Source organism: Rhodamnia argentea, chromosome 7, assembly GCF_020921035.1.
Source record: "Rhodamnia argentea isolate NSW1041297 chromosome 7, ASM2092103v1, whole genome shotgun sequence".
In the NCBI taxonomy this organism is placed as follows: Eukaryota; Viridiplantae; Streptophyta; class Magnoliopsida; order Myrtales; family Myrtaceae; genus Rhodamnia; species Rhodamnia argentea.
This window is the reverse complement of record NC_063156.1, coordinates 12676129-12698817: the sequence shown is the minus strand read 5'-3', so window position 1 is coordinate 12698817 and position 22689 is coordinate 12676129. Positions and strand designations below refer to the sequence as shown.

Sequence of the window (22689 nt, the reverse complement as noted above, 5' to 3'; positions counted from 1 at the left end):
CAATATGAACAAATGTTCAGCGGGAATAGTTCCAATTCGTAAAGGGGACAAATTTAGCCTTATGCAATATCCGAGAACCGAATTGGAATGAGAGGAAATAAAAAGTATTCCTTATGCATATGTTGTTAGGAGTTTAATGTATGCTCGGACTTGCACCAAGACCATATATCGGTTTTACTGTCGAAATGTTGGGCAAGTTTCAAAGTAATCCAGGATTGGATCACTAGAAAGCTGCAAAGAAAGTTCTCAGATACTTGTAAGGAACGAAGGATTACATGCTCACTTATAAAAAATCCAATCATCTTGAGGTGATTGGATATTCAGATTCAGATTTAGCCGGATGCGCTGATACAAGGAAATCAACGTTTAGTTATTTGTTCATTTTGGCTGGAGGTGCAATTTTATGGAAAAGTGCGAAACGATCGGTTATTGCTGCATCCACTATGGAGGCTGAGTTCGTGGCATGCTTTGAGGCCACTGTTCATGGATTATCGCTGCGAAACTTTATTTTGGGGCTTGTGATTATCGACAGTATTGCTAGGTCGCTAAAAATTTACTATGATAATTCAGCAATAGTTTTCTTCACTAAGAATGACAAGTATTCTAAGGGTGCTAAGTATATGGAAGTCAAATACTTGTCTGTCAAAGAAAAAGTTCAGAAACAAATAGTGTCAATTGAGCATATTAGCACCAATCTTATGATTGCAGATCCATTAACAAAAGGATCGACACCCAAATTATTTAATGAACATGTTGAAAAGATGTGCATTATTGGACGTCACTAACAATATTGTATTATGACTCTATTTATTTTATGTGTTTGACACTCTAAGCTCATTTATGTGTATTTCTGATTTATCCTATATTCTACTTAGTATACATGATGGAAGTATATGAATGTTTGACGAGATACTCTCTAACAGAGACACTATAGTTGGACTATCGATATATTTCTTATTTATGAATCATGATGAGTGGAGAGCTATAGTTGTAGTACATAGAAGGGACTGTGTCAATTAATGACACACAACCGCTATGACTCGCATTAGTCTTCTTTACTTTATTGTGTTTCTTATATGATAGCCAATTAAAGAACAGTTTTAACATGATGTTATTGTGCATGTTAAGGTATTTATTAAACCATGAAAGGAAACTCATATTGGCCAAGTGGGAGAATGTAAAATAAATGTGGCCCATGTGATTTTATAATAATGATTTAATAATTAGTTCATGTTATAATTAATTGTGTTGGTTATTAAAGGCATAAATGAATAAACACAGCTCTTCATATGCTTTGATGGATGGCGTCTATTGAAGAGGTGCTTATTGATAGCTTTATTTAAATTGAATCTGGTCCTCTCTCTATCCTTATCGAAAAACGACGTTTAACAAATAGACATCAGTTTGTGTTTTCTATCCTCCATCAAATAGTTAACGTAAAGTACAGAAGGTTAAGAGAGAAATTAGATTTTTCATCGTCTTTGTCTTCTGCATCAATTGTTCTTGAGGAATCGCTATGGACAAAGGTACGATCTTCATCTTATTGTTTGTGAAAATCATGAAGATCGAAAGATCCTTCTATGATCGAATTTCCACATCAAGTTTATATCATTTGCTTACATACAACTTCACGGGTTGGTCAGAATTATGTTCCCAAGAATTTTTCTCATTCTCTGGAATTTCATTATCAAGCGTCGTGACTACGACAACCCCCTTGTCACCACCAACATCGCCGACAGGATTCACGACCCCTCGTTGCAGCAGCAATCGCGCTTGCCGTTTCTCCTGCGGCACCTTCCATTTCGCCGCGCTCTTGAATTTCGCTAAGTGGGAAAGCTCGTCGACAGCTCTGTAGATTTGTTCGACGCATTCCACCACTTGAATCGATATGGAAACAACGGTCGCAGCAGGGACAATCGAAAGCAGTTCCATGTCCTCCAACAACGTGGTTTTAAGCAGAATCTTGAGGTTGTCAACTGCGACTCCAGAGTTGTGCAGTGGAGGCTTGCCGGGGAAGGGTCGGCCATGAGCTTAATGGCCGAGGCAAGTACCGTCAACACCTTGCTCGATTCCGAAGTTATCTTCATGCATGGTTCCTGAATTCTCTTCTTACAAGCCGAAGGCGCCTGTTGATTGGGAAAAACTTGCATAAGAGAACATGTTTTGTATTAAGAAATCTTCTATTGTTAGGATATCTACGTAATCTTCTCGAATTATCGTTCTCTTTTTTAGTGAATGAAGCACGTTGAAATTGAATTTTCATAATAAGCGTTGCTACTTGGAGGTCAGAGTTGAGGTGGTCATTGAGAGCTTCGATTTGGTAAGCGCATCGACGGGCGAGTGCTCCGATCTTCAAGTACTGCTTCCACGGGTGGTGGAACCGGAAGTGCCCGTGTCCCGGCTCCCATCTTGCAAAGTTCGCCTGCGAATTCACATAACCATTGTCCTTCTAATAAACAAACGGAAATTAGTAGGAAAGAAGCAACCACATCTCGATTCATCGTATCAGGTAAAAAAAAAGACAGGAACAGTTTTTTAGTCCCAAAAGGTACATGTTGACGCAGTGTGCTGATGTTGCATGGCACTAACGAACTCAAAGGTGAAGTTGAGAGGGATAGACAGAATCTCACCAATGATTCTTCCATGTTCTGGGACGTAAGAATGCTCTTATACCCCAGAAGGAATGTCTTCTCACCTGTGGAGATCACAGCTATATCCTCATTCACCGATTGGAAATATACACTGCCAAATCCTGCCAGAAAGTTTCAATTATTTCACTCTCAATCTCAATTTTTGTTGCATTCACTGTATTTTTTATGTATACTGTGGATCTCTTCACGATATTATTTGAAGTTTTCGAATGACCTTCAAGGAAGACGGCGAGCTTTTCCAGGTGCATGACGATGAGCTTGTGAAGATCTTCACTGGCCCAGACCGGGCAAAGGAAAATGGACACGATTATGCAGGTCGCTCCTCCCATTACTATGGTTGAGAGCCTCTCTTGAGCTAGCTCGAGCAGCTTCTCGACTCGATAGCCCGAGATAGACACCATGCTGAATGTGATGATGAATATCACGACACCGTAGTCGTATCTCACGTTTATTTGGGGAAAGAATCTGGTAAATGTAGCTCCCCCAGCTGAAATTATCGATAACCTTATCAACGTAAGACTAACAATCTCAATTTCATTCTCTAGCTATAAAATGACATGCTCCAGTTTTGTTCTGTTACCACTTAATTCTAACTTAACGTGGATGAGGGAATTATTATGCTGCATTAGTGACAAAATCGTAGAAACCCTAGATGCTCTAAGACTATATACTCAATTTAGTTTTCAAGCGATAGGACAACGTCGTATTAGTTAAAAAATGAGTCCATTAATTTGTTCTAGTTTCATTTGCCTCAACATCCGACGTTATTTCCCTACATTGATGTAAATGAAAATAGTAGAAAGAGTCTTAGATATCGCTAGGATTGTTCTTAGTCATATTGTATGTACATAGTAAGAAAACGAGGAAGCCCAGGACAAAGGGCTTTCCTTCCTCTCCAAAAAGACATGCTAGATGATGTGTCCCAACGCCCAAAGCACCAGCTGATAATGTTGCAAGGCCTCCAGTGAGACCTTTGTTTAGGGTGGCACCTGCCAAACAAAAAAGTAATTTCAATTTGGGATCATGTGTAAAAAAAATCCAACAATTGCGGACAACACACATAGAAATTCATTACTTATAGTTTTAACATATTTGCGCATGTGTTACCTAACTAATCATGCTTGTTCAAATGTTATTGTTCACTAATAATGGAGAAATCAAATATTTTATTCGCTGTTTTAGACGAGACATGTTAGATTACACGAGGCTTACCGACAGTGAATTCGTAGACGACGACGACCGTGACCACAGCCCACATTGCTGAAATTCCGATGTTGTCGTAGAAGGGCCGCACGTAGAATAGAAGGGAGACAAGCGTGAGAGCCAACCCTACCTTGAGGGAGTGGATCACTCTCCTCGGGTCGTCTTGTCTGAGTTTCTTGATGCTCCTCCCGAGGTCGATTGCATTGTCCTTAGACTTCACGAGGCATGTCCGGACCCAACTCAACCCTCAAGCTAGTGGCCACGGTCGTCTCTCCTGAGCTACGGCCTCAATGTCCATCGCCGATAGGGGCTCGAGGAGTGTGAACTCAATTTGCTTCTGATGCACGATACATATATATAGGGTTTGGCAATCGCAACGGTTGATATCGAACATTATTTCTTTTTTTTCGAATAGACAAAATTCTGTTTTTTGGGCTATTTATTTTCTTTCAACTTGCGTCAAGACCGATCATCGCGGATGCTCAGCTCCATTCTTGTCGAATTGATCGGGAGTGGGAATATCTACAATGACGTATATAGCATAAATAATTTGTTTTGGTGGATTGCTGATATATGCTCATAGGCAGGGATAGAATTTTATATGTTAATTGGAGGTCTTGGACCGGCATTTGCTCAGTACATAACCAAAGTTGTCCCTGAATCACTGACCCGATACAAAAGCCGGGCGAGACCGCTTCCTAAAAACTATTGCTCCAACTATGGGGTGTTTGCCTGACAACTTATAAGAGCCGCAAACACCTTTTATTTAACTATATCAAACAACCACTTAGTTTGAGTCAATCATATAGTAGGAAACAGTGAGGTCCACACTGAATTCCCCTAAAAACAAAAAAACAAAAAAACAAATGCAAACTTCAATTGAGCTTGCCCTAGTCATGAGTCTGGCTATCCACGGGCTCGCCAAGCTTGCCCTAGCCACAAAGCCTTGAGGTCCTATTTGATGAGTGTGCGCGACGGCCTTTTCTTCAGTTTTAAGGTCATGTCCGACCTTCCTAGACTCGAGCTATGCTTGTGAGAACGTAATATTTATTTTCGTTAATTGAGCCCCATCCAAGGGTCCGGTTCGGCCCGCGCCCACTTATCGATGCCCTCTAGACCTGAGTGGATAGCATTTGATTTGTGTTCACATTTACAGTTTTAAAGATAAGAATCCCCAACCAATCCTTTTAAAACTGCTTGGAAGCTATAACTTGTCCCTGAGGGTAAACTAGAAAATAAACCAATAGAGCTCACCTACGACCACCGGTTGTTGTCTACATGACGATTAGGTGACATGGTAAAAGGAAGAAAATGAATATTTTTAACAAAAAATTGTCTATACGTGTTTTGTGCGGCAACTTCCAAAAACACTGCTAAGGTCATGATATGCTCTCCAATTACCTTGCAAAAAATTGCAACACCGCTTTTCGAAACCGGAACGGTTAAAAAAAAAACAAAGAGAAGAAAACTATATCACACTAAACCTAAGATATTGGACTTATATTCAATTCGAATATCGGTAACGGGAATAAATTTGTTTCGCAAAAAATAAATAATTCAAAAATCATTTTTCTTAAGACAGTCGCTTGTTCACATATAAGAACGAAACAATGAAAAATATTTTTAATGTTCACGAAAATATTCAAACATATATTGTTGTTGATAATGGAGCGATTTTTTTATCAATTAATTATTTCAAAAGAAAAAAAATTTAAGAAAATATTTTTTAAATGATTTATTTTCCATTAAATAAATGCGTCTTACATCTTTCATGAGCATCACCTAGAACTATAGGGTTATTGACACCAAAAAGGGCCTGCCTAGGTCATGAAAGACCCGTAGAGCCCATGAGATATCATTAGTGGACTGACCCACCAATCCAACACAAATTGGAGTATCAAAACGACAGCGGTGACAGATAAAGGATACTTGGTAAGCATCCGGAATCGGCAAATGATGAAACGTTCAATGCCCAACACCAAGAAGTTATCGAGGCACGCACAGAGTCAAGGATCAACCACTTTGGGATGTTGAAGTACAGTTATTGAGCTTAACCCGAACACTTCGGGAGCAGTTATGATTAGAATTAGTAATGTTGTTCAGGGTTATTCTTTATGTATCCGGTTATATATGGCCGAAGGAATTCTGAAGAAAAAAAGATCGACAATTAAAACAACTTATCGAATTTACTTGCAATTTACCAATTCTTTATTAGTATTTTTTACTAGTTACCATCTTTAGTTTTATTTTAATTTAGTACATCATATCGCCAATTCGTTTTCTGTCCGCATGGCCGCCAATCTGAAACCACTCTTAAAAAACCTGAAGATTCAACGCATCGATGAAAGATCGTTCATCGGTAATTCCCGATGAAACATGGGCGCTCTTTCAACTTTCTCATCTTCCATAGAGTTGTTTGTCTTCCTCATTTGGCCTCCATGAGATGGTTCTTTAAATATATGCTATTATCTCCTAAAAAAATAGAAAATCGTGCAAGTAAAAGCACATGAGTCCAACCTAGAGATCGCTAGAATCCATCCTGCTTTCAGCATTTGTCTGAAAGCCAGTGTGATTCCTTTGATTCCTATTGTTCTCCTTTTCTCTTTCCTTCTTTTCCTTTATATTTTTATTCTTCGTCTTCTTCTTTTTTTGGTTGGTTAAATCTGACACTGTGATCCAGCTGGACAAGGGATCAAGCAAACTGAGGAATCACTAGTGAGTAGGATCTGACTCAATCAAAATATTCTCCCACGTTCCCAATAATTTCTGTTCCATCTTTCCTCGTATTTTAGGACTAACCCATATAACTTCCCGGACATATGATGTGAAATGATGCCGAAATAAGACCCTTGGCCTAGACATGTGAGTGTCCCCTTTCGAGCAAAACTGGATTGGGATCAAAAATTGACCTCAGGATGGTAATTTTCGATCTGTCCCATTTTTTGTTTTTGCCCAGATTAAAGGCCACTTTTCAAGGCAACTTGCGGCATGCCTGCCTCCCATAGATTCTTCCTTCCCCAGTGGAACTGGTGATGGAGAAGAGCAACAGAGGGATTATCCAACGACTTTGGTACTACAACTTTGTTAGCTATGCGAATTCGGCCCAACCTTACCCATTTTTTCGATCCTTGTGTGCACTTAAAAATTAGACAGTTCAAGTAGGGGTAAGTGGATTCAAGCTGGGTATCAGATTGGGCGACAATCCAAAAACCCAAATTTTGCAAGTGTGGATCCTAAATACTTCAACCGTTTACCGGTTGGGCGGGTTTTCGCAATTTTGTCCCTTCGACATAAAAACACAAGATTCTCATCTCTAAAGTTTGACATTTGCACGATTCAAGCATATTACACATTGTTTTACACCTACTTTTTGTGGTAAGTCTTCCAACAAAATAGGTGGTGTATTTATTTTAGTAACAACTTCTAGTCCTTGTTCGACCAAAAAATAAAAAATAAAAATACTAGTCCTTGAACTATACTATTAATGAAAGTTAAAGCGTAATCAATCTTGAGGATTTATTCACTGTTAGAATAAAAACAGTTCGAAAGACGGTATAGCGTGAATTTTTTTTATGGAACTAATCTTATGAAGATTGCCAATCCATTGGACGAAGTTTGTGCATATACGATTACTCATATCCATAGGATTTCGCACGAAAAATACGAGTAAAGTAGTTGAAATGTAGATGAAGAAAAATATGTGTGCTTTTTTGTCACCAAAACTAGTCTTAAGACTGAATGTGCTTTATATTATACAGACAAAAGGTGCAATTCGATGGTAATTGTTTCTCTTTTTAGTAGCTATCTTTCCACTGTACATGAATTAGCAACTAGGCCTACGGATAAATATAGGCCTGATGATTGGGCCACCAGTATCAGGCCGGTCTTGCATTAAACCCGATTATTATTAACATGACTATGCTAAAAGACGTTAAGAAGACTAATGATTTCGCAAGCGTGTGTTCTTTCGCCTTATCTGCAATTTAGGATATATTTGTTGCCGGTAAAGTTCATTATAAAGGGCAATGCGTTTTATGAAAATCATTCTCAAGAAAAACATTTGCCCTTTTTCAGATTAGGGAACTTATCTTCCTTATGTTGATCGTGAAGGTTTTCGTTGACCGCAAATAGTTTTTCGCTAACCAATTATTTTTAGTAAATCAAATGTGTGAAAGTCCGGAAAATGAATTCGCAGAATTTTTTTTTTTTACTAAAACAAACACACCCTTAGTACTTGATAGTTTTTGTATTCAATGAAGCATTCAAACTTTCATTGCGCACACGCCCATGTGGTTCGGGTGTGGAGACCTAATTATTTGAAGGTTCATGAAACACCCTAAAAGCCCCATGAGCCGATAAGTGCGGGCCTTGACCTTTGCAGGTGGTGTTGATATAGAGTTGTTTGCACACGGTCAGTAGGTTTCAAACAATGACCTGTAAATCCTGAGCTGCAAATTCCCTAAAATGACAATCAACTGCGCCAATTCTAGGATTTCACTCACCGGTTGTCGAGTGGACTGAATTTTGCTTGCCCCTACTATGCTTGATCAATGAAAAATTATCACAAAGGTCACTTATGTCTTTTATTCTTGAATGACAATGAAAACGACTAGTGATTTATGATGCAAATTAAATAATAGTCCCAGTGTTCTTGTATGGGCTCGATGTAGGTCCATCAATCTTCCACACATATAAATCGGTAGATTAAGGTGGGTAGAAAAATATTCAGATAAGTTAATGATTAAGTCCTCTCTCACTAAACAATAGACAAGTAGGAAATAAAATTCTACTATTAGAAAAATTCGTCACTAGGGACTAAACAAAAAAAAAAAAAAATGGAGCGTCTCTTTCGTCCTCGATAGCATTGCATAATTGTTATTGAAGTATGCCCGAAAGATTATGTCTGAGAATCTAAAGATCCTATCAATATCTGCTCAATTTGTGTAGTGTTCAATGGTTTGTCTCCATCCATATTGCCACAACTACGTTACATTCCCGAACAAGAAACGCAATAAGAACAAAAACACAACAACCCATTACCGACACTTCGTGTCCTAACCATTGAGAGTGGATTCTCTTACATTCTTGGTTTGTTCAAATAAGATTTTTCGAAGTACTTCGATTATTTGTTTCCCAAAATAGATCTCTCACAAAGCTATTTCCTTAATTAGACTTCTCATTGCCGCATTGTGCCTAAAAGATGCCTATTATCTTCCTCCTGTCTTCTGTAATTATTGATAAATTTGCAAACATTTTGTAAATTTTATAAATAATAAAAAAAGAGGAGTAATTTGCACACATTTCAACCACTAAGATTTCTGACCAAAAAAATACCACTAAGATTTAACTTATTGAAATATTATAACGAAAATTAATAATCGAGAAACATAAGAAAAAACTACAATGTGATTCATTCAATGTAAAAGTTAATCAATTAAAAATGAAGAATAGTAACCGAAAAAAGATATATCATAAGCAACCAATCTTGATTTAAGAGGAAACATCTAAAAGGGTGAAGCAGTTTCCATACCTATTTTGGCTAAAACACACTCTTTTTAGTTACTTGGCCAAAATACACTCTAAACATCAATTAACTAAGCATCATTTAGTATTCACATTAACTTTTTCAGTGCAAATTCACGCATGACTGCTTTTCACCTCCTTATCTAATTTATTTTAAGAACTTGTACTACTACTCATGCTTCCATGGGCTTTTCTTACCAATTCCAACTATACTGTCATAGCCTTGAACAATAATGATGATATAGATGTTTCACTTGAATTTAATGAAAGGAATTTTAGATATTAATAGATGGATTTTGTCAAACCGTCTTCATTATTATGTCATATATGGAGATAAAAGAACTCACGAAAATAACTAAGGATCGTTATCCTTAGTCCAAAATATTGTTGCATGTATTGTTAAATTTGCTTCAATTTTTTGTGATGACAAAAAGCTATTCGTGGAAAGGGAAAGTGAAAAGGAAATGAAATTAAACTGAATTTGGTATTCTTACATAATAATATGTGCATATAGGAGAGCATGACGGCTTCTTCATTTACTGGAAAACAATTTAGAGAGAGAGAGAGAGAGTAATCAAATCACGAACAACTAAGGAGAAAATGCTCATTCCATTTTTATTTCCACGCTTTTTTTTACAACCAAACAAAGAGCTTGTACTCCTCATTCGACTCCATGCCTTTTTTTTACAACCAAACAAAGAGAAGAAGAGGCGAAGGATCAGTGAGGAAGGAGAAATGGATCTTCCCATTCCATTCCTTCCATTGTATTTCATACTAGAGATAATCGGTTCAAGGGTGGGTAGGTTCCAAGTGGAACCTATCCTGTTATGACCGGTTCTCAATTTTTAGAATTTACAACTTACCTTGTTTTTTTAGGATCTACCCGAGAACCTATTTTTTTCCTTTTTTATTTTGTTTTTACAGCAAAATAATATGAGCAGCAAAACGGTTCAAAGTAATAGATGATCAACATAAATCTCTATCTGCCAACACAGGGTCACGTACAACTATAAACGATAAAAAGTTCAAATAGGTAACCGCGTACGATTATAAACAATAAAAAGTTCAAACACATAACATAAAACATATATCATAAAATTCCGTTCCTCATTCATCAAAATGAAATTTAAACTCTATTTTCCATTCATCCATAAAAATATTGCTCCAAAGAATAAAGAGAGAGTGACAAAGAATGGAGAAGAAACAAATGAGACAAGGCAGAATTAGACTCAACTTAGAGAAATTATTGTTTTTTTATTGTAGCTTGGAACCAATTTCAAAAGCAGTCCGTTTCCCGAGTAGGTCTTCATTTGGAATCGGGAACCGGAGCTTTTCACGTAGGAACCGAGAATCAGACAGGCTTTTTGGGTGGTCCGGTTCGGTTCTCAGTTCTACTTGATCTAGTTGCACGCCCCTATTTCATACTAGACACAGCATGAGAGTTTTTTTATAAATGTTACCTTACATTCTAACATTTACTTTTCCCCATTGTTCCTTTCGAAAATTTATTGCGTAACTTTTATTTCAATGGTCATTATATTCAACTTCCACTTATGTTTTTAAAATGAGGGCAAATACTTTTTCTCTGGGGAGCTGTTGGCAAAAGCGAAGTTTTACGGCCCCAGAGAGAGTTGGACTAGAGGGGTGATGGAGGCCATCCGTTGAAAACCGAGACAAAAGCCAATGGAGATCAAATTTTGGAGGGCAAGAACTATGGCAGGAACTTCGCAAAGGTTGCAACAACTGAAAACGACTGTCGAAGACGAAGGTGAGGAGGAAGAAGAGAAAGAAAAAAGACAGAGATTGGTCAATAGAAAGAAGACTTGTAGCCTTTTACACTATCCATCAGTTTATCTTGTAATCTAGCAAGGGATGGTGGGGCTCGATCGAAAGCTGGTGCGACCCGACACAGGTCCCACTTCTTGTTGGGAGTGCATGGCAAAGTCCAACACCTTCACCGGAGAGATCCCCAAAAGAGAGCCTAAGGTCAAGTCCGTTAACATATCTAGTTGGACCAACTTCACTCAAAATCTATTATCTAATGTGAGACTTCTCTAACATAACTCACATATGGATCCTAACAATCTTCCCCTCACATGTGAGCTCCGGTGTTATGTATGTCCCCTTAATTCAAGTATCCTTCTGCACTAACATATTTCAACTTGAATTTCCATCGATGCCTATCGGGCCCACATTGCTACACCACAACGCCCACCAGCATATCCGATAACTTCACCAGGTAGATCGCCAAGAGGGAGCCCAAGTGCGAGCCTATTAACATATCTAGTTAGACCCACCTTCACTCAAAAGCTTAAGCCAATGAGTTATGGCCAACTATGGTATATTAACTGCTCCACACCACATCAATTATCCAATGTGGGATTTCTCTAACGCAACTCACACGTGTATATCCTAACACTTCTACCACGTGAAGAAGCGATCATGCTAAGGACCTCATCCGTCCTCGAACCACCCATTTATTAGAGGGAGTGTTATTTTGATACCATGTGTAGTGAAACAACTCGATCCGTGTTTGCCAAAACCTTGAAAGGAAGTAGCAAGTCACTAACAAATTGCGAACGGGTCTTTACTGTTGAATAACATCAGAGACCCTCTCCCATACTGATGCAGTACTTGGAGTATTGCAATTACAGTCCCTCGTAAACTACGTGTATAATAATTATTTTTTACCGTCATTTTCTTTTTCACTTCCTTACTACATGTAGCGTTAAAAGCACACCTGGGTCATGCTTTATTGGAAGGAAGAAAGCGAAAATATGTTTTTTTTAGTAATACAAGTGTTAGTACACGCTTATACCACATGATTTCTTAGATGTGGTTGTTGTTTAATGTCAATAACCTCTTTTTTTCATTATACATATCTACTAGGAAGATACCCGTATGTTGCACGAGTCTAAGATTATATTTGTATTCTAAGTATTGGTGTAGACATGAACTTTTATAAGATATAATATGCATAATAACTGTAACAGAATCAATATCAACATCAATCAAATTCTCAGCTAGAGTTTACGTGGGTTTTATTTTAAGTGGATCCAAATCAATCGTGGTAAAAGAAGATAATAGACATAAAAGGGCACTATTTATAGAGTCATAATATAAGTACATATAATATTTTGAGGACATAAAATAATATGAATCAATAAGAAACCTGAAAGGATAAAGTAAGAATGTCGATTCTCCTCTCTTGATAGCTCCGTTTAACCACCAAAACTTTTATGGCGTGCATGATAACTATTCTATTTATGGAATTAATTTATAACCGGAAATAAATTTTTCTATTTCTAGGTCTAGATGAGTTTTTGAGAAAAAAACGTGTTTAGTAATGATATAAAATTTTTGTTTTTGAAATACAAATTTGTTTGATAACTGTTGAAAATTTCTACTTCTAGAATATTATTAACACAAAATTTTCTACTTTATTTTTTAAATTTCTTTAAAAAATAAATTTTACTATTAGAAAATTTTGTTTACTGTTTAAAAATAAAAATTATTTATTTATTTTTTACTCCAAAGGTGGCGGTGGTTGTGGCGGCCGGCGACGGTTGCAATGGTCGATAAAGGGTGGCGAGGGGCAATGGTCGGTTAGTTGCGGTGGGCGATGGTTGGCGATTGGTGGCTACGGGCAATCGGTGGCGGCTGGGGGTGGTGGTCAATGACGTAGAGGTTGGCAACAGCCGGCGGTGGTCACAGCTATGGGCAGCGGAGGGCGGTGATTGGAGGTAGGGGCGGTGAGCGGTGTAGGCTAGCAGGGGGCGACGGAGGTCCGTGATGGGTGGTGGTTTGCGGCAGTGGGGTTAGTGGTGGTCATGGTGGTGGGTGGTGGTTTGCGGCGGCGGGGTTAGCGGTGGTCATGGTTGTGGGTGGTGGCGATTGATGATGGTGGTGACGATGGTGCTTACGGTGACGTCGGTCGGCGTTGGTTGCCGCGGCGATTGGCGATGGTTACTATGGTGGGGGCGCCGGCGGAGGTCAGTGGTTGGCAGCGGTGGGCGCCTACCAATAAAGGAAGGGCGACAGAGAGAATGCGACAAGAACTTGAGAAAAAAATGAAGGGCTTTGGTAGGTTATTTCCCATTTATGTTTCTGGAATAGTGAAGCTACAATTTTGAGATTCTCATTTCTTATTCAAATCTATTTCTGGAACAAAAATTTATTTCAGAAACAGAAAAATAGAATTGTATTACCAAACGAATTTCTGCTCCAAACATGTTTCAGAAACAGGTTTGGAATAGAAACAGAGAAATAGAATGATTATCATTTGTCCCCAAATTTGAACTTTTAGCAACAATTTTTTTTTAGTGACCTTCCTTCACTAGTCCACTCGGAAATTCCCCCAATTCAGTTGAATTGGCTAAAACTCCACCCACAAAGTGACGGTGGTGACTTGGGTTATATACAGTGGAATAATCTGTAATTTAAACACGACAATCTCTGTTTCATTCAATCCAAATGCTTAATTACTTAGTCAATCCCTTGAGGGTTTTGATTTATCATTTTAAGTACATTATTTATCCTTTTCTTTACCGTCAGCAATCAGCATTGGTCCCAACTTATTGGGAGGGTGCAGCAAAAATCCAATACCTTCACCCCCACCTTTACTCAAAAACTTAAGTAAATGAGTTAAAGGCTAACTATGACATATTAACCGACTCAAGGTCCCCCTTAATCTAGGTATCCTTCTGCATCAACTTATCTCAAGTCAAATCATCCACAACACTACCGCCCGGAAACTTTATTGGTCACTAGATTCTTTCTTTGAGATATTTGCCAAACAAAGCTTTGATACTATTTGTTGGGAGCGCGAAATTGAAGTCCGACACCTTCGCACGGGGAGATTGTCAAAAGGGAGCCCAAGTTCGAGCCAGTCAACATATTCAATTGAACAAACATTCACTCAAAATCTTAAACTCATGAATTATTGGCCAACTATGATGTAGTAATTGCTCAAGACCACATCAATTCTTCAATGTGGGCTTCTCTAACAGAACTCACATGTATATTTCAACTCAAACAAATGTTCTACCGGCTACTATATGGAGGCCTCCTCCCTCCATATTCTCGCATGATTAGCCTCTTTGTAATGCTAAGGGATTCCCCTGAACTTTTGTACCTCATCTAATTAATAATACTCACACATTTACACAAAATAAATAAATAAAAATATCGTCGGTCCCCCTCCTCACACTCTTAAACACGAAAGAAGGCTAGAACTATTACATCGACAATAATGTTCCATATGTTGTTTTATGCATTGTAGTTATTTGATGGGTATTGAACTAAACTAGGGGGACAAAAGTTCAAAAAGGAAAGATTTTATGCGGATCCAAGTTGTGGCAAGATATTCTACATAAGGAACCCTCGCAAGCACATATTTGTTTAAGGTCAAACAAAACGAACAAATGGTACTGATATCCTTAGACACCATTGAATTATTAATGAAATGTCATGCGAGACAACTCAGACTTCCATGACCTAAGTTTCCCTTTGATTTTCTCTGTTCTTTTCTCTTCCTTTTACGAGGCTGCTGCTTGTCTCTTTGTGGTTGAATGTGAGGTTGTTGATGACCTTAGGCGAGGATCTAGCTAGCTTGTCTCTTTACGCCAACCACCAGACATGTAGGCCGATCTTAAATCTTGATTTGCAATCATGGATGTTCATTCTCCCGGCCTATTGCGACTAATGTCTTCCACTTCCACTTTTGCAATGTCAAGCTGCCTGCAGTGCGCTCACGGTTGGTTGAGAACAGAGATTTGAAGTACGAATCATAGTGAGATAGAAATTGACTAAATTTCGGCCATTTTTTATCAAGATTGGTCAAATTGACTAAATTGGCACAAATATAAATATTTAGGATTAAATTTGTCAAATTGAAAGATTTAAAATTAAATTGGTACCAATGCGATAGATTTGAGACTTTTTTTTAATGCTTTTCCCTGCAAATCTTACTACTCAATGATTTAATGGGGCGATTATCAAGACCGTTACATAACTCTTCAACTTTTCTTATTTTCTAATAACACAGATATTTGAACCTTAAGCTTGACTAAATAAGGGTGGCACGCAAATTATCCAATTCACATGCATCCGGAGGAAAAAAAATTAAGTAGGCTCGTGCGTAGCCAATTTAGGATAGGGCCTCCATATAAAAAAAAAAAGAGAAGCTTGCCACCAGTTCGATCACCCAAGGGACGATGACCACCGTGAGAGCTGCCACCAAGTTGATGCCGACGATGTGGCCCCAGCCCCTCTGTGGTCTGCTCTCCCATCTCTCCCTCTTTCTTCCCTCTCGTCTCCTCTCTCTCTCCTCTCTCTCTCTCTCTCTCTCTCTCTCTCTCATTGGGTGGAGCCCGATGATGCACTTGGTGCGACTCGTCGAGCTCCACCTTGTCGCCATGGGGTGAGCTACTCATCAATGGCGCAAGCCTTCTATTCTCAACGGGTCGAGCCTCCAAATTTTGAGGTTCAACGGGGCCTCCAAATTTGGAGGCTCAGAGGCCGCCTTGCAAATGTCGAGGTCTCCCAGCCGACATTGAGCTTGGTGAGATCCCGATGGCAATCGAGGCCGAGGTGCAAGAGGGCATCTCACACAGGCTAGGGAAGCAAAGAGACAGAGAGGGAGCACGAGCAATTGGGAAAACACGATCCGATGGTCCGTATTATTTTATTTTGACTAGTTATCGCTGAGTTACTAGTCCATGTTGAGAAAATATACATGTGACATGTCGCTTCATTTAACAGAGGGATCAAATTAACTCGACCTTTGAGATTTCACGACTAAATTGAACAAATAAAAACTTTAGGAATGTAATTGAGCAACGGAAAAAAAAGGTTAAACTATCGACTATCTATATCACCTTTAAAAAAGTGATTCACAGCTTTCTTCATGCTGATATCAACAAGTTGAAACGAATTGTATGAGGAAATGGTCATCTCGGTTGACGGGTGTTGTCTGTTTGACTGACGATATCATGCATGACCTAATGATCTTTAACTATAGATTAAGCCTCTTTACTTTTGAACTCCGCCATCCTTTTTGGAACACCGATCTCATTCTAATATTCTTTTAGCACAATCAATTAATATAAACTAAAGTTAATGGGAAATGATGCCCGATACATTTGATATGTCGTCAGCATGATTTCCAAATCCACTGCACGTCCGCCTTTAAGTTGATGGTTTTCGTTGCCCTTTTCGTTTGTTCTTTGTTCTGTTAGGAAATAATTAGAAAGAATGGAATTAGATTTTGAGGCGTGAATAAATTATATTGAAGGAATTATTTGTCCAACAAATTTGTTAAAGGTTACTGATAAAAATCCTCCAATATATAATAAAGTCTCAAATGAGAATACCCAATAGCAATACTGATGTTTCTCCAAGAAATCTCAAAAGGAAACAATAGGAGAATAGATGTTGTATTTTAAGGAAAAAAAAAAGAAAACTGAAAAGTGTAACATATTGAAACAGTAACATTGAATTTATTATGATGAAACCCTTTCGTGAACGGACATACTATTACCAAAGGACATAACTTGTCATTGTAAATTCAATTTTTTTTTTATAGAAATGATCATCGATAAGTGCGCCTAATAATTGCGCCCCGCACCAAGCATTTTCTTGAAGGAGAGATTTGAAGAGTGGGTACTGAAGGATATAGTTCACTTAGCCCGTGGTTTTCAATCGTAAGGATAGAAGACTTCCACTTATATATTGGTCCACACACACATCTTTTTGATGTGAGACAAGTCACACCTTTATTTGTTTCACAAACAAACTATCAACATGTTGAGAGGGGTCTCCGTATTTATATGGTTATGGCACACATTTCGAAGGTAGTCAAGACTCTTTCTGAAGAAAAAAACCTCGAGAGTCAAAACTTGTATGTCAAACTCAATTTTGTTTTGGACTGGGCGCTGCTATGCTTTTATTATATCAATTGCTATAGAGAATTTTACCTTATACTTAATAGGGATCCATTAATTTGATGCCAAGTTTTGAGGCTGACGATAGAGTTGTGGGATTCAAATCGAGATACAATGATTAGGCTCCAGATCATACTTTTGATCTTAATGAATTAGAAAATGCATTTATTAAAATTTGGACTCAATAAAAAGTTATATTTTGTCTAAAAACAATTAATTTTTATGATTAGAAATGCATTTGGAGAGAGAGAGAGAGCGAGTGATCTTATGCAAAAGCTATATTGCTAATGTATAGAAGCAAATCTACTACTTTGCGGTGGTGAGCTTTAGCTTTAGAATCCTAAATATGTTCTCTGTGTGATACTGTTGAGGGATTATTACATATCGGTTGTGGAAGGGGCTGGTAGTCGGTTTATTAGTGCAAGGGAAATCCATATCCTTTGGGCTAGCTCTTAGGATGAAAGATGCCCAAAACCACCCAACACCGATGTTAGAGCCCAGGTTACCAACAAGTTTAGACTCAATAGTCACATAGGAGAGATAAGGATTGTTGCGGCTCCGACCCATGGCCCGATGTGTGAGGGGGAGATTGTTTGGATTATCTCACATCGGTTATGGAAAGGATTGGTGATCACTTTATAAGTGCGAAGGAAAGCCTCATCCTTTGAACTAGCTTTTGGAATGAAAGAAGCTCAAGACCACCCAACATATACATAATATATCGTTTGTATATGATGCTTCTTCTTATTGGAACTATCCTAATTTTTTTTTTTTTTTCGGATTGGAATCTTCTAAATTAGTAAGTGTCATGGCCCTTTGTTTTTTTCCCCTTGCAACTAAGGTCGCACGACCTTAGGTTGGAGGTCGTCAACCTTAGGCGGCTCAGATCGGAGATCATCTTGAGGCCTAGCAACCTCCAAGTAATGGTGACTGATTGTTGCCGGCGGTGGCGGTGGAGATAGAGGGGAGGAAGAGAGAAAGAGAGAAGAATTTGATTTAGGAGGGAAAAGTATCAAAAAAGTCATAAATATGTTGCATTTGTGCTAATTCATTTCTAAACCTTTCAACCGTACTAATAGAATCCGAACCTTTTGATGATTAGCCAACACAATTCATCCGGCCAATTTAACATGGTCGTTGACCGTTCTACATAGCACAATTGATGCTAATGTGAATAAATTTTTTTATGATTTTTTTTTTATTTTTAATTATTTTCTTTTTTCAATTGTGGCTAGCGAGGGTTGCTAGTCCTGCAAGCCCTTACTAGTCACTAGTGATGGTCATGGTCTCAACTGGTCGAGTTGTCGCCAAATCGGGCGAGGGTGGCCATCGCTGGCCCATGGGGGTCGAGCCCTCACCAAAACTAGTGAGGGCGACCTTGTTCCAAGCCATAGGGGTTGGGCCCTTACTAGAGGCCGTGAGGTCGGCCCTCGAGGCCTTTAGCGAGGCGGTGCTCATCTGATATGGTGAGGGCTCGTGGCCTTTAGTAAGCTCAACGAAAAAAAAAATAAAAAATGAAAAATTCAGGAAAAATTTAAAGTAGCGGTTGTTTTCTTTTCATTTAACAAATGAAATGAATCTGATATCGATGTCATTTCAAGATTTATTTTTTGCCAAAGTACTTTGATGAATTGGCCAATACTATTGATTATTTTTGCATGGGCTGAGATCCACATGATATGTGAAACCCTCATGCAAGTTACACCAACTAGTAGAAAATGAAAATGCAGTAAAATGGAAGTTGTCATCTCGCCTCTTCAGGCCGAGATTTTGGAGTTCATTCTTGGACGGCACGATTATTACATAAACTTAATTAATCGAAGCACAGGTCACAACTAGCGACAACCAATATTTACAGTTTCACGGATTGGTCAGGATTATGTTCTCGAGAATCATTTTCATCCTCTGGAGTTTTGTCATCAAGCACCGTGACTACTACATCGCCGTTGTCTCCAGCAACATCGACAACCGGTTTCGCGACCCCTCGATGTAGCAGCAATTGCGCTTGCGGTTTCTCCAGCGGCACCTTCAGTTTCGGCGGGCTCTTGAATTTTGCCAAGTGGGCAAGCTCGTTGACGGCTTCGTAGATTTCTTCAACGCACCTCACCACCTGAATCAATACGGAAGCAACGGTAGCGGCTGGGACAATCGAAAGCAGTTCCGTGTCCTCCAATGGCGTGGTTTTGAGCAGAATCTTGAGGTTGTCGACTGCGACTTCGGAGTTGTGCAGGTAGAGGCTTGCCAGGGACGGGTCTGTGGTGAGTTTAATGGCCGAGACGAGCATCCCCAACGCCTTGCTCGATTCCGAAGTAATCTTCATGCATGGTTCCTGAATTCTCTTCTTAAATGACGGCGGCGCCTGTTGATTGGAAAAAAAGAAATTGCATGAGTTTAATGGAGTCTAACTAAATGCGTCGATAGGAACAAAATCTTCTTAGGACATATTTTATATTAGGAAATCTTCCATTGTTTGGAAATCTAAGTAATCTTCTCGAAATATCGTTCTCTTTTGGAGCAAATGCAGCAAGTCGAAATTAATTTTTCATTCCGCCTTACGCGTGAGCGTCCTTGTTGAATTTTCCACGCATGGCGGCAAGACCGATCATGATGAGGACTCATGCGACATTGGCATGCAAATGAACACTATTATCAAGCATAATAAGCGTTGTTACTTGGAGGTCAGAGTTGAGGTGGCCATTGAGAGCTTCGATTTGGTAAGCGCATCGACGGGCGAGTGCTCCGATCTTCAAGTACTGCTTCCACGGGTGGCAGAACCGGAAGTGCCCGTGTCCTGGCTCCCATCTTGCGAAGTTCGCCTGCGAATTCACATAAACATTGTCCTTCTAATAAACAAACAGAAAATAGTAGGAAAGAAGCAACCACATCTCGATTCATCGTATCAGGTAAAAAAAAGACAAAACAGTTTTTTAATCCCAAAAGGTACATGTTGACGCAGTGTGCTGATTTTCATGGCACTAACGAACTCAAAGGTAAAGTTGAGAGAGACAGAGAGAATCTCACCAATGATTCTTCCATGTTCTTGGATGTAAGAATGCTCTTATACCCCAGAAGGAATGTCTCCTCACCTGTGGAGATCACAGCTTCATCTTCATTCACCGATTGGAAATATTCACTTCCAAATCCTGCCAGAAAGTTTCAAGTATTTCACTCTCAATCTCAATATATTTGTTGAATTCACTGTTATGTTTGATGTATACGGTCGATCTTTCACGATAGTATCTAAATTTTTTTAATGACCTTCGAGGAAAAGGGCAAGCTTTTCCAGGTGCAGGATGATGAGCTTGTGAAGATCTTCGCCGGCCCAGACCGGGCAAATGAAAATGGACACGATTATGCAGGTCGCTCCTCCTATTACTATCGTCGAGAGCCTCTCTTGAGCTAGCTCGAGCAGCTTCTCGACTCGATAGCCCGAGATGGACACCATACTGAACGTGAGGATGAATATCAGGACACCGTAGTCGTATCTTGCCTTTATCTGGGGAAAGAATCTGGTAAACGTAGCTGTTCCAGCTGAAATTGTCGATTAACTTGACCAATGTGAGACTTCAAGACTAGCAATCTCAATTCCAACCTCTAGCTAGGTAATAATATGCTCTGGCTTTACTCAGTTACAACTTAAATCTAGCTGTAACGTGGATGAGGAAATTATTATGCCACATTGGAGACAAAATCAGAGAAACCCTATATGCTGTAAGTTTATATACTCAATTTAATGTCAAAGTGATTGGACAATATCGAATTAGCTAACGCGTTCGAAAATGAATCCATTAATTTGTTCTAGTCTCATTTGCTTCAACATCCAATTCGCCACATCATTATAAAAGAAATTCAGTAAAAAGAGTCTAAGATATCGCTAAGATTTCCCATAGGAATATTATGCATACCTAGTAAGAAAACGAGGAACCCCAGGACAACGGGCTCTCCTTCCTCTCCAAAAAGACATGCTAGATGCTGTGCGCCAACACCTAAAGCACCAGCGGAGAATGTTGCAAAACCTCTATTCAGACCTTTGCTTAGGGTGGCACCTGCCCCAAAAAAAACAAAAATGTAAATTTCAATTTGGGATCATGTAAAAAAAAAAAAAAAAACACGTGACATCCACTATAATTCAAAGTCTATACATAGTCAGTTGCGCACAACGCCCCCAGAAATCCATTAGTCGCAGTTTTAACATATTTGTGCACGTGTTGCTCAACTAATGGTGCTATTGTTCACTAGTAATGGAGAAGTCATTTTTTTGGACCCTTTGTTTTAGACGAGACGTGTAAGATTTACACGAGACGAGACTTACCAACGGTGAATTCGAAGACGACGGCGACCGTGAGCACAGCCCACATTCCTGAAATCCCGTAGCTGTCGTAGAAGGGCCTCACCTAGTATAGGAGGGAGACAAGCGTGAGAGCCAACCCTACTTTGAGCGAGTGGATCACTCTTCTCGGGTCGTCTTGTCCGAGCTTCTTGATGCTCCTCCAGAGGTCGACCGCCTTGTCCTTGGACTTCACGAGGTGTGTCTGGACCCAACCCAACCCTCGAGCTAGCAGCCTCGGTCGTCTCTCCTGAGCCACGGCGTCAATGTCCATCGCTGATAAGGGCTCGAGGAAAATGAACTCAATTTGCTTCTCACGCACGAGCGAGAGAGAGAGAGATGTGTGGAGGAAAATGGGGTCTTGAGGCGATGGATTTATAAGGAGGCATAGTTTGGCAGCATCGTCTCCAGAATATTTTGCTTGGACAAAGGCGTTTCAACTCGGCCGACTAGGCTTTTACCTAGATACGACCTAATATTTTTATTAGGCCCAAACGAATAGCCCACCAAAATTTTAGTAATCAAAAGAGATAAATCAGCTGGCGCACTATCATGTACAAACCCTCTTATTTATGCATCCTGGCCCTTCAGTCCAGAAGTTTCGTGCTTGTTTGTACCCTCTAAACGTCCTTTTGCCTTCCCCACAAAAGGTACAAATTAACAAAAAAAAATGACCAAAAAAAATTTATATTTTCATAATGTATGTGGGGTGTTGGGTGCATAGAGCATGCGTTAAGTACTATTCCCACGCGTAAATTGAAACCCTAGATTTGAAATACAAAATGCAATTTGGAAATGCACACACGGCATGCGAAGCGGGAGGAGCCATATAGAAGTGTTTGGATGAGAGGCACCAAGGTTTTTGTTGCCTTGAAAGCGTGTGGAATCCGATAAAAGTTAAAAAAAAAAAAAAAAAAGGGGAGGGGGCGACCAATTTGAGTTTGACAATGAAATAAAATCAATTTGGGTTTGGAGTTAGTCTAACTCGGAAACCATCTTCAAATTCTATTAATGCCTCTGATCATGTTAGTAAACTACATGG

The 22689-nt window shown here is 39.2% G+C and overlaps 1 protein-coding gene and 1 pseudogene across 1 annotated transcript; both read right to left on the bottom strand.

Moving 5' to 3' along the window:
• Positions 1 to 1608: 1608 nt before the first annotated feature.
• On the bottom strand, positions 1609 to 4152 carry LOC115741867 (annotated as a pseudogene).
• A 14751-nt stretch (positions 4153 to 18903) lies between these two features.
• On the bottom strand, positions 18904 to 22095 carry LOC115741893 (aluminum-activated malate transporter 8-like). Its single transcript, XM_030675908.2, has 6 exons — positions 21633 to 22095; positions 21226 to 21366; positions 20579 to 20851; positions 20342 to 20463; positions 19993 to 20136; positions 18904 to 19679 (listed from the first exon to the last, which is right to left on the bottom strand). The coding sequence occupies exons 1-6, from the start codon at positions 21676 to 21678 to the stop codon at positions 19173 to 19175; spliced, it is 1233 nt and encodes a 410-aa protein (XP_030531768.1). The 5' UTR covers positions 21679 to 22095; the 3' UTR covers positions 18904 to 19172.
• Positions 22096 to 22689: the final 594 nt, after the last annotated feature.

What these genes read in the sequence shown, in the direction of transcription:
- LOC115741893 (XM_030675908.2), bottom strand. Translation starts at nt 21,678, where the DNA reads ATGTGGGCTGTGCTCACGGTCGCCGTCGTCTTCGAATTCACCGTTG. An exon ending in CGTCTTCGAATTCACCGTTG is followed by an intron (nt 21,367 to 21,632) that starts GTAAGTCTCGTC and finishes TTTTTGGGGCAG; the next exon opens with GTGCCACCCTAAGCAAAGGT. An exon ending in GCTTGCCCTTTTCCTCGAAG is followed by an intron (nt 20,464 to 20,578) that starts GTCATTAAAAAA and finishes ACTTTCTGGCAG; the next exon opens with GATTTGGAAGTGAATATTTC.